Source organism: Anser anser (assembly GCF_964211835.1).
Source record: "Anser anser genome assembly, chromosome: 4".
NCBI classification, from domain to species: domain Eukaryota; kingdom Metazoa; phylum Chordata; class Aves; order Anseriformes; family Anatidae; genus Anser; species Anser anser.
The window spans coordinates 34,381,500-34,394,359 of record NC_139724.1 but is presented as its reverse complement, the minus strand read 5'-3'; the positions used below and the strand labels follow the sequence as shown (position 1 = coordinate 34,394,359).

At 36.1% G+C, this 12,860-nt stretch overlaps 1 protein-coding gene across 3 annotated transcripts in view; it reads right to left on the bottom strand.

The window, feature by feature from the left end:
* The window catches only part of LRBA (LPS responsive beige-like anchor protein), a 397,026-nt gene that overhangs the window by 30,961 nt on the left and 353,205 nt on the right, over positions 1-12,860 (bottom strand). For all 3 annotated transcript variants that reach the window (XM_083836333.1, XM_083836331.1, XM_083836332.1), the window contains 4 exons: positions 12,639-12,728; positions 9,070-9,247; positions 6,280-6,342; positions 2,816-2,971 (listed from right to left, as the gene is read on the bottom strand). In XM_083836333.1, coding sequence (XP_083692459.1) covers positions 2,816-2,971; positions 6,280-6,342; positions 9,070-9,247; positions 12,639-12,728 — 487 coding nt within the window. The remainder of the gene's footprint in view (positions 1-2,815; positions 2,972-6,279; positions 6,343-9,069; positions 9,248-12,638; positions 12,729-12,860) is intronic.

The window sequence follows — 12,860 nt, the reverse complement described above, 5'->3', positions numbered from 1 at the left end:
ATTCTCCAAGAGAAATTGTGAAATGAGGTATTATCTCATGAGCATGTTCAGACTGGAAGGGACAAAACCCATGAAGGCATACCTACAGTACAGATCTACCTTCTGTCTCTAAGGAGAGGGATCAAGTAGGTCTTTCTATCACTAACCTCTGTAAGTCTATAACAGCACTCTATAGCAGTCACCTCTGTATAACAAGGCTTTGCTTTGGGCCAACGAGTCACTTGAGTGTCTCACATGCTGACCAGTCAACAGATTTGGTCAGAAGAAATTACTGAACTTCAGAGCTGAAAAGGGAGCAATGAAACACTCGCAGGCAACATAACCTCCTTTTGGCAACACACAAGAACATCTTAAAAAGTGTATGTTTTTCCTTGAAAATTCAAGTTGGCAATTACCTGGTTTAGATTTGAAAGTAATTTAGCTATATGACATATTTTTCAGTTATATACCCTTAGGTATTCAAATACCTGAGGTGATTTATGCTCTTAGAACACAAGTTTATGTTATAAACATTGCTGAGTTATAGAGATTTCTCTTTCAATTATACTCTGTGTTTATAGGTTCTGTTCTTGAAAACAAACATTTTTCAAGGCTATTTGTTTGATAGTTGTTCATGTAGTTGTACTTGCTAGTTTTACTTTGTTATCATGGAGCCAAGGTTCAGTCAATTCCATCAAAATTATCAAAGTAAGAAATACACTTTTGTTTGTTTTCTTCTTCATATTAGTAAAAAAAAAAATCATTAATCTCGTAAGAGTTCCTCAACTTTCTTATTTCTTTCCTTTAATATGAGTTGTCCTCTCTATACAGTAATATCAAACATTACCATACTCACTCAGATATCCCTTTTTGACAGAACAAATTTTCTAGTTAATGTTTTATTTGACAGCTGTGCTACAAATAATTAAAAATAAGACTCAAGTCTCTGCACTACTGAATCTCAAAAGCTGTCTAGAAATCATTAGCACTGCTGGAGGAAGGTTTTATTGTGCTTCTGCTGTGCTAGCTGTGCTGAGAACCCATGATTTATGTTAAAAGTATTTCCTGCTAAAAACAACCCCCCCAAAATCTAATAGGAGAAAGGTCCTCTTTTCCTGTAAGAGCTAAAATATAATTAAATTCAACTCTTGTGATAACTTGCTAATATGTTTTACTGATCATATCACCTTTCTCCCTTGCTGTTCTGCTGATTTCAGAGTAAGCATTTCACTGCTCTATTCTCATTTTAATTCCAAGCAAAATAAACTACAACTGAATTTACGTGATTTAAGCTAGAGCTAGAGTTGCTATATAGACAAACAGGAGACACACAAAAGACAACTTTTTTGCAACCTTTTTGACAACTGTGCTTTGCTTTATATCATAATTAGTTATGCTAGTATCAAGGTGCCTAGCATATCTGACTTACACACAGAGGGCATAACTTAATGAAGTATGCATAGTTAAGACTGATACAGGTGAAATAATATAGCTTCCTTCCATAGATATAAGATAAAATAAATCCTCCAACATCAAAAGAAAGCTATCTGTTCATATAAATCAAGGATATACACTATTTATTGTAGTTAACTAAATTTTCTGGAGATCTTTAAATTCACAGGTTTCACAAAAATTTATTTTCATCAGTGAGAAAATTAAACTAAAACAGGTCTAACCAGATGTCTGTATAATGAATTGTAGCCAGTCAACATAAAGGAAATGGAACTTCTCATTTATACTTAAGGTTTTAAGAGTGCAAAAATGACAGATATGCTGTACTGCTAAAATATGCCATGAGATTTAGTCTTAACAGATTTGCATAAAAGACCATCCTGTTTTGTAAAATATTTTGGTTTGCCAAGTGTGAAAAACTCCATTAACTAATGTATTTAAGAAATGATGACAAACACGTAGGATATTCCCTGCAGATTAATAACTTATTGGAAAGCTTGATGGCACACACACACACACATATTAACCACACCGGGTCATTAATCCCAAAGAAGTACCTTGCAGTGAGGTCGCTATTCCCATTATAAGATAATGAAAGGGAAAAAATCATATTTATTTTTTTCTGGGGGCTCCATAGCATTTAAATTCCCGCAGCTCTTTCACTCAAGGATTCTTTTCTATTTAGCATGATACATGTGTGACTTCAACTGTTTGGATACATGCCGGTTGACAGACTAATTTTACTGCTACCCATTACTTTGATCAGCTTATGTTATACAAAAGAATTCAGTAGCTCCAGATCAATTTTTCTAGTATACCATAGCTTTCAAAGGTTTTCATGAGTATTCCTTTGCCAGATTTCAAGACTTCATTTTCGAACTTAAGGTAGAAGGGTTTGTACTTGTTCTGTGATGCTTGCCTGTATTTCCTTAAAGAAAATCTCTGGTGCTTAAAGCCAACCAGAGTTAAATTCAAGTAAGTGCTTTAAGTACAGTTAATTCTCCTCATACACCAACCTTCACAAAAACCCATTAGAGGCATTTACTTGTGAAACTACAGTGTAACAGCAGGCACGCCTCTCACACAGTCATATGGATTTGAAGTGTGATGCTATGGCTAAATAAGAGCTCCTTGTCTTATGTCTGCCATCATTCAAAAAAACAAAAACAAACAAACAACAACAACAAAAAACACGATGGTATACAATACACAGTAGAGGCAGAAAGAAAAGATCTGACAAATATTTATCAGTAGGTGAATAAACACACTCTACTCTCTCCTCCCACCCCCTCTCACCCTCCCCATTCTTTCTTTATTTGAAACAGCAGGATGATGATGAACAGAAAATCATTCAGGCTATTCCCATATTTTAAAAATACATTACCTGAATCAGTAGAATAAACTCGGAAACTCTTGTCCCAGAAGCCACAGACCAAGATGTAACGATTATCAGAGGTGATGACAAAACACTGGGAATGTACCTGAATGCTTTGGTCTAAAAGGTCAGTGATTTGCCTTCTGTGCATACCTGTATTGCTGGCTGAACAGAAAGACACAGAAATCAAGAAATTTCAGCATCCACGTACAAAGAACAAAAGCACATTTTAGAATCTTTATGCTCACACCGAAACTATTTCTTACTGCTGTTACTTGTTTTTGTGGCAGGGATATTTTCTTTCTGTTTTTACTATAAATTACTAATTACACTTCTGGGAATAATGATAATTCCTAGTACTATATATTCTAAAATAGAGGAAATCCTTTCTTTAAATAAAATGTAACTGACAAATATAAATGAAAGACTCCAAAAATGAAAAATATATAAAAATGTAATAAGCTTCCCACCCCAAAATTTCTAGCATAGGAAATTAAAAATGTGTATGTACAGTGCTATATAGTGGCTCCAATGCAGCAAAGAACAGACTTATGATTTTAAAACTGTATACAAGTAGTGTTTCATTGCAAGCATTGTAATTTAAAAAGAATAACAGCAACAAATATTACTACCAGGCTCTTACAGAGCACTTCACACATTTTGAGCACTGCACAAAAATTAATGAGCTCATATCCACAACCTGCTTTAGAGCTGAGAAATAATATTTATCCTACTTTGGTCACCTGCTGTGTTTTTTGTTTTTTTCCATGTAATCTTGTATTGTGAACCAACAGAATAGACAGTAATAAAGGAACATATTTTTGTATTATATTTTGTCTTATTAATTGACGCATTTATGTATGTTTATATAGGTCCCAATAGGTATGTACCATGAAAATCCTACTCTGTAAGGAGAACTTTTAATACGCTTTGTTTTTGAGGGAACCTGGCCCCCATCCCAGGTAAGTAAGTTCTCCTTAGCCTGGGTTTGTCTGCCAACTGCTCGAAGCATGATCACTTCCATTCCAGGAGGACTGTGGGCCCTGTCTCTGTACTGGTCCAGTGTTCTTCTCGACAATTTGTTCTTAATCTTCTTTCTATTTTCAGAGGCTAACCATCCCCTAAGCTTTGCGCTTATTCCATTTACTCTCTATCAAAACCTTAACTTATTTATGCTTTCATTATGTATAAAATGTTGATACTGTGTTGTCCATCTTGGTAGCAAATAATTCTGTAAGGTACTGTTACTTGCTGTGCAGGTAACACTTAACACGGCATTGATCACTGCAGGGACCACTTAAAGAGCAACAACAGTGCTTAATAAAAGCACAGTGAAGCGCTCTTTATTACTGTGACAAAATAATGGCAAATGAAACCAAAGAAACGTTCAGATCAATGTATTCAGTATAGTTAAGACTTTGAAGACTTTCCACCTAAAAAAAGAGGTCTATAATCTACATCATTTCAGACGTTACTGTTTTATATCTTCCTGTGCAACTGGAAAATTAGGAAAGCATGAATTCCTCCTTATGACTAAGACAGCAACAAGATTCCTGCTATAACCATAAAAGTGTAATTTTGTAGTCCTCTTAGGTGCCATTTCTAGGTAAATGTGTCTAGCCACAATTAAGAACCTTTAATATTATCTACATAATTACTTGCTTGTACCCAATGATGCTACTTAACAGTGACAAAGAAACCTTTAAACCTTTTAAACTATGTCCACTGTAATCACAAGGCTGACTTGAGATCTATTGTATGAAGAGAATTTAAAACATTTTTCAGAACCCAGAATGTTAATTTTAAAGGTGTTTACACCAAAGAAAAGTATATTTTAAAGTAAAGATATGCCTAAAAATGGTATTTTAATCTTGAAAATTGTGAAAAATGCAAATGATAATAAGAAATTCGTTCTTCACAAAGGGTAGAAAAATCATCAGGCTCAGTGTGATTTGTTGTCTGGTTTGGATTTTTTTACTGTGATATTTGTTGTTAAGATCTATTTGATTGCAGGCTTTAAAGAAGAATACACATTTCCTGCTCTAAACATTTTTTTGGATGAAATCTATTTCAAGAAGGAAAACAGAGTTACAGCACATGTTTTACTCATTATAAATTATAATTACTCCATTATTCAGAGGGAATTGATTTCAAAAAACTTTTGGAAAACATTTCAATTTTATCAGCTCTGTAAAATGGTTTAATATGCCCAGAGTGTTCCTGACTTAATTATCATAGAGCTTATCTAGCAAAATGGCTACACAGCAACAGCCTATATCTATAGACCAATACTATGCAGTTCCTACTGATGTGTATACTTGTTTTTGAAATTAATTCTCACTGGCTGACAAAACTCTCATTCCACCCTATCTAAAGAAGTTCATTTTTGTTCTGTTCCATGCTTTTATATTTGTTTGCTTTAGTTCTTTTTCACTTAAATTACCATTAACAGTTTAAAAAACAGAGCTAAGTTTGTACTGTAATATAATTGGGGGGAAAAAAAGAAAAAATCTCTTTTTTTTCTCCTGTGAACTGTTGTGCAATTGTTTATATTTGGGAGCTAGGTTGTAAAGACTTTTCGGGTGTTGATCACGTTGAAGGCTCCATTTGCCAGGCTACATGCTCCCAAGTTACAGTCAAGGATACACTCCCGAAAGTATGGGGCTGCTATGAAAGAACTGACCAAACTCTAACCATGCTAATAGAAAAATCAGCTCTATATAAACTAATAAACCTCTATAATAAAAAGTCATGAATTGAATCTATTACACTGAGTCATTAAATAGAAGTTAGACATTCTTCCACCCCTTTTTAATAAAAGAAAAACATACACAAATTTAACTAGTGATGGTGATCAAAAGATGCAATACCCTTGAAAAATGAATACTAATATCTCAATACTAAAACTGAGTGGGCAATATATTTCAACTTTGAAACCGCTTTGCAATTACACATTAATCCCCTCTGCCTGAACAGCAGGTCTATGAAGAAAGGATTGATCTCCTTTAATGATGAAACCCTGGCACCATGGTTTTATTTTTCACAACACGGTGCAGTTAAGAACCCCACTGTTATTATGAAAATTTCCTCAGCAAAGGAGCTCCATCACATTACCAGTGCACCAATTCATCATAACGTGCCTCGCTCCTGCTCATCAACAAGTCTGAGTGATGAAAAGATCCAATATTATCCTGACAGTACTTCATGCACATTCTCAATCACACATTATTACAGCATCCATATTAATTTTCACTGACACGCGTCCTAGGCCTGTTCAAATTAGGCAAACCAACGAGGGGGAGTTGATGAAATACCAGCATAGCCACAGCTCATTGCATTCCAATTTGCATGCAAATGGTTTATCAGGAAAATTCCATTCCCAGCAACCAGCAAGTGAAAAACAACCGTAATCTACACTTCAGGGCCACCATACAGAGCTTAATGAATCGCAAAGAGAGAAGGAAGTGACAGACCTATGAGAGGATCGATTTCCACTGGCAGCTGGTAAGGCTGGTCTTGTACAGCACCTTGATGAGCTGGAATTCAGGAAAGAAGATTTTAAAACTCTGCATTTTTTTAATATGTGATGCCACATACATTTTGTACATCAAAATTATGTCCATTTTTTTTTTTAACCATCCAAGATTCTTCTGCACCATTAAAAAAAAAAAAATCCAGGTGCTTTCACAGGCTGCTTATTAAACATTTATTTTAGATTAGTGCTATTCTGAATGTATGCCATCAGCAGCAGCTCCGGTCCTGAGCCATAAGCTCTAGCAGATGCTTTACTGGCAACCTCTCCTGTCGCAACAAAACAAAATTAAGTGGTAAAGAGCACTGAAAACAAAATGTGACAACCATCTGCTGACTGTAGCAAATACTGTTTTCTCCTTTACTTTTTAAAGCACTGCTTTGAACAAGTAAAGCACAAAGGACATTTTTTTAATATGTCAGTTTATGATGCAGACAGGGAAATCTCATAGTCATACAGTATTTAAGGAATTGTGTATCACCGAAAAACATTTATTTGCAATTTTGCATAGAAGTTTATATATAATTCTGCAGACCTACATTTCATCTGAGCACCTGACATGCCAGCAAGATGTTTACCTCCTGAATTTTCTTTCAGTGCTTAAAAAAAAAAAAAGGCTTTTTTTTTTTCCACAGCTTTGCTAAAAACAAGCAACTCCCACCAAACAGCCCAAGACATTCTTGCAAGTGGAACAAAACATAATGGCTGAATACTTACATCTATGATTTTTCTAACTATCCTCCATAGCTTAATATAAAAATTAGTATCAACTGAACAGTTTCCTGAGCAATTGGGAAGTCAAGGTTCTGCTGTAATGAAACACTAAAGCAGAACAAAACAGGAAATCTGCATGACAAAATAGAGGCCCTCTGTTGGGTACTAGTGCCATTAGACATCAGCAAAGCCACCAAACTCATCTACAAAAGCAGGAACAATTTTTTTAATACACATCGACAACTAGTTACTTGGCAACTTAACGTTCTTACCACGATGCCTCACTAGTAAAGACAATGCTCAGCCCACAGCAGGAGATAAAGAGTAGTACTGATACCTGACCTGTAACCTCAGCAAATCCTATTTTGGTATAAAATTTGAAGGCAACAATAGTGAAGACTAGTTTCAGGTGTCCATATCCGGATCTCTTAAGTGTGGTATACCACTAACGGCCTTCAGGCTTGATCAGTGTGCTCTCAAAGAGATGGGGTGAAGTGTTTTTTTGTTGGGTTCTGGTTTTTATTCGGTTGGTATCAGGGTTTTTATTTTGAACTGTAGGCTTTCTCAAGAATTATATAAAGGCATGACAACCATAAAATATCTCTAAATAAAAAAAATAGTGACTCAAAAGCACAGATTACTGTCCTCCCTTTCAGAAGAGAGGGGAAAAATAACAATATGTGAAGGTTTCGTTCAACTCATAATAGTTGATTACTACACTCAAAAACCAGTTGCTACTCTCAACAGTTGCTTGCTTTCTCACAGATGGCCAACCAGCAGGCTTATGAGGAAGTCAAAATCAACTCCTACCACTTCAGAATCTTTTCTCTTCCCTTGACTGTGGCACATCCTCAGAGACATTTTTAAAAGGCTGGGTATTATATGCCCACGGTCACACATCCAAGGTATGGGAGTATATCGTCATCCTCCTTTCAAACAAATGTCAAGAGCCCTGTAAATAATTCTTGCTCATACGATGTTATCTAGACAAGCCTCCCTTCCCCCCTTCCTTCCCGCCTTTCTTTTTAAGCATTTCTTGGGTGGGTGAAATAATACATAGATGTTTCTATTTGCACAAAGTTGAGAGGTAATTTGTAAGAATCAGGAAAAAGCATGGGAGTTATCTGTCTTTTTTCAAAATGTAATCAGATACCTTAGCAGGAATTTTAGTGATGCGAGTATTACTTTGGTGCAAATATTTTCTATGTAAGTTATTTGAGTAGAAGCTCTTTTTTTCCCCCTTTTTTTTTTGAAAAGCTTTTGACCAGATTTACTGCACAGAACAGAAATAAAACTACCTTTCAGGGCTTGAGCCTGAAACTGTCATAGCTAGAGAAAAGAGGATGAGTCCCTTTAGAATTGAAAATAGAATGGCTATATTCTCAAGTCCAACACATTTTTTAAAGTATAATGAATTTGATTGATTGCTATGCTAATGGATATGTTGTTTTCCTTTCATATTGACAAATACATAAGCACCTAATAACTTTAGGACGTTTCAGTCACAGAAGAAACTGACTTCCCACATATTTTTATCTTGTAATTCTCATTGAGTGGCTTTAACATTAGAATATGGTGTTTATAATAAACAAGAAAAAGATAGCAGAAAAGACTTCAGCCAAATTCTGCATTCTTTAAAACTTCTCTCTGACGTGATGTGGTGCAGGTTTCCATCATCTGTTTAAAGAGTAAATTGAAGAGGAATAGTGCGACTGTTTATTATGATCAAGCAGTGATATACTGTTTTTGTCTTCCTGCTTATTTCTTGATGACATGGAGAGATTTTTTTGAAACAGTTTGTTGTTACACACCTTTTGTGTGCCACACATCTCACTATTCAATAGTTCAGATTACCTTTTTAAGGAGAAACTAAATCCATATGTGAAGAGCACGCCACAACGGGGCTTGCACTTCACACTTTAAATTTAAAACAGTTTGGCAGCAAATTTTGAAGCAGACAATAGATGTACTGCCTGATTGCAGTGGTTTCTTATGCTACTTACTTTAATTTACTTACCAGGAAGATTATGCCACTTGTTTACAGCAAATAGCCTATTTGCAGTAACAGTGATCACAGCAGGGTTGGTCAGACCTGGCTGGGTGTTGGCTGCTACATGAGTGACAGGGGAGTTGGATGGGAACTTTAGAACCATGATAACATCCTGTTGAGCTTGGTCTGTGAACATCAACGGACTCTGCAGGAGGAGATACTGTTGAGTGCACACAACAAGAACCCAAATACATGGGAAACGAAAACATGGGGAGGAGAAGAGAAGACAGGACAAGAGAAGGAAGACTGCATTAAAACCCACAAGATCCAAAAGCAGCTGCAGTGAAAAGCAAATGCAGTAATAGTGAAGAGGCTTGTGGAAACAACCATTTTAGGTAGAAATTCTCTATGTACACAATTAAGTTGACTGCCTTGCTGAACAGGGGTGTCTAAATACAGGCTTTGCTCCAGATCACTGAAGATTAAACCAAAAGTTTCCAATCACCTAACTCTGCCAAAAGAATTCTCCTTCATATATATCTACAGAGATAGCATGTCAAGGAAAGCAGTGCCAAACCAGGAGGGAACAACAACAACAAAAAAAGAGTAAGCAAAAGAAATTCCTGCTCCCTGAGATTGTCTCAAGTTGCATTACATTGGCACACTACAATTCTTTACAAGCCAGATGAGAACATAAAAGCACATTAAAATAAACAGATACACACACAGACTAGATATATGCTCTGTATATATTTCTGGTGTACAAAAATAAGATTTATGAATGCAAAGCAGAAGATTTCACTGCAAATGTGTTTCAAAGGACAAACATAATTAAATGCAGTTGTAAAGAATATAAAGTGGACGTGATTACAGACTATCCTGTGTTGTTTCTAGAAATACTAATGGGAAGGAATGAATCCAGACTCTCATTTTCACCATGATATTTTTAGGGTTTAGTTTTTTTCATTTGATAAGTTGAAAAGATTAATAACCTTTTTAACTAAGATCTCTAACAACAGTGTGAATGTCGAATCAAAATATCAGGGACCTGAGAGCTGGATGTCAAGCATAAGGAGGAAAAGCAAATGCAATAATAGTGGATTTGCAATTGCGTGGTGTACCTAAAAAAGAGAACTCCACTGAGATGTAGAAATACAACCATCCTAGCCACCAGTAGCCATATTGCATTTGTATTCTTCTAGTATTTGTATTTTTCTAGAAACTGAATTAGAACACAAATGAAGTGTTCTTGGCTATTTTCCACCTGCAATATTTCATTACATATATGTGTATGTAACTACATACATTTAATGTATACTTATACAGAACTAATAAAAAAATTAAATAGATTTGCATTTTTATTATCACTCCTTTTTAAAAAGTTATTAAGAGTACTTAGAAAAACATATTGCTCTATGAATTCCTATTTACAGTCTTTGCATAAAGGTGTAAATAAAAGCAACTAATAAGCTACCCAGACACCCTTCTGAGCAAGTGGCTAAAAGCCAATCAATATTATGAGTTAATCCTCCCTGGATGCTCATTCAATTAAAGGTGTCAGTAATGCCTCATCTGATGTGGCCTCAATTAAATCCAGCTATCTGATGGTTGAAAACACAAGGGGATACAGCAACAGCAGCAAACCCAGACAAATAGGCAGCCTTCGTGTGACTGCTAATTACTACACCTGGTGTATATTATGGCTTGTGCACTTAACACAGCACGTGGTAGCTTTCAATTCGGTTGTATTCATGCATACGTGCACACACAAGGAAACAGAAAACTCAGGAAAAAATACAACTATAAATAATTTAGAATTGTGACAGGGAAAACATCCTTACTGTATTTCAGCTCCAGGAATACTACTTGTAAAACGCTTACTACAGTGCTATTATATAATCACGTATTAATAACCACAAAACTGGTCAAAGCAAGTGGAGAATTAAGGTTTTTGTTTCTGTGTGTACCTCAGCCCAAAAAAACACTGTAGTTAGAAACAGTTTACTTCACAAAAATCATTTTTTTCATTACAGACTAAATCTTTACTAATTCAGCATCATGAAAAATACTATGATCAAACCACACAGACTGCTTTCTGGCATGAGATCTATTTATCTAACAATGGGTCTGACAAACACGTCAACAACCAGCTTCTCAAGTTCCTCCTCTTACTGAAACAAGTCTCCATAAGTTACCGCAAGTGCATGGTACACAGTATCATGACAGAGAGGGTCACATCCAGCGTATAGACGTATGATGAGGATGCCTGGGCTCCCCGAGATCTCTTTTGACAGAGCTCTTCTGAAAGAGAGCCCCTTGGCTGCATACCCTGCAGGTCACTGCACTGGTCTGCTGGCCCTCTCCTTCCCTAGGACACCATGTGGGAGGTGCAAAGGGCCAGCAGATCACAAAACAGCACAGTCAGCTTTGTCCATACAGTACATGGGATCCGAGGGCAAAGCCAGTCTACAGCACAGCTGTCAAAGGGTAATGTGCACATGCTGCACAAACGGTGTTGGGGTGGACAGTCAGCTGAGCAAACCTCATGCCCAACACCTTTATATATTTGCATTTGAGAAAGGCTAGTAGCTCAATTTGACAAAGTTTTCATTTCTTAGACTCTTGGATTGCAAGGTTTGTAAGCTACTTTGGACAAATTTCTGATTTTTGTGTAAGTTTTCTAAAACCATTTGAACTTTTGATATGTTTTTAATCTAATAACCTCAGTCTGCCTGTGTAGGACATAAAGATCATGTTTTACAGAACATACATGAAGAAAATTCCTTTCTTTCTTTATGTCTTTCTTTCTCTCTCTCTTTTTTTTTTTAATATATATTTCAGGATAAAACATCCATCTTAACAATAAGGGAATGTAACCTTTTGAAAAACTTGTGAATTAGCAAACCATTTGCTCCACTTGTCACAGTATCACTTAACATACTTAGTTCTGGATCTGTGACAACACAAATGATATTTTAGACCCAAGGACTGCACACAACATGATATGGAAAGTAATCAGTAATAAAATAATAGTTTGTATAATAAAATTATATTAGACACAAGTAGAGGTAAAAGGGAAAGCATGCTAATGCTCACTGCCTGGATTTTATCACCCTAGCTTTACTGCAAAACACATTTAGTCACATTCTTTGCTATGTAAGTTTCAGCTCATGAATTCCTAGTAATCCTGGTTTTAGGGGAAAACCTATGCCTGGGGGAAAAGACAAGGAAGTTCCACCTCCTAAATCCATGCTTCTTGGGGAATCTGCCAAAGATTAACTAAATTGTCTCCATGATGACTGGCTCTCACCTGTACAGGTATGGTATTAACAAAATAAACTGATGAAGTGTTCTTAGATTACACTGACAAAAAAGGTCTGTACTAGAAATCAATAAAATCCTTCCAGCAATAAATAAAAGAATAGTTAAGCATTGCATACATTCACAGTCCTACAAACTCGTAACTCATCTGCTCTTTTTAATAACAGAAGTCCACGACCACATAAAAGAAATGCAAAGTAGCAGGTACTGTAACTTTAAAATAGCAAAGGAAGTGAACGAAATGGCAGGTCGCAAAGAGTTAACGTGGTACTTACCACCTGCATGGCAGAACTTCTTGGAGGATGTGGTTCTATGAGCAGTTGGGAAGGGGTCTGTCCAAAACTTCGTATTTGAGCTTCAACAGCCTGGAAAAGGCACAGGCAGGTTTGCATGTTAAGAGGTGCTAATTACAGGCAATAGAACCATAACTGTCACCTGAAAATGTCATTCCACACTTCTGGCTTGTTTCATGTTGAAAATCAACCCCGTGTGTTCAC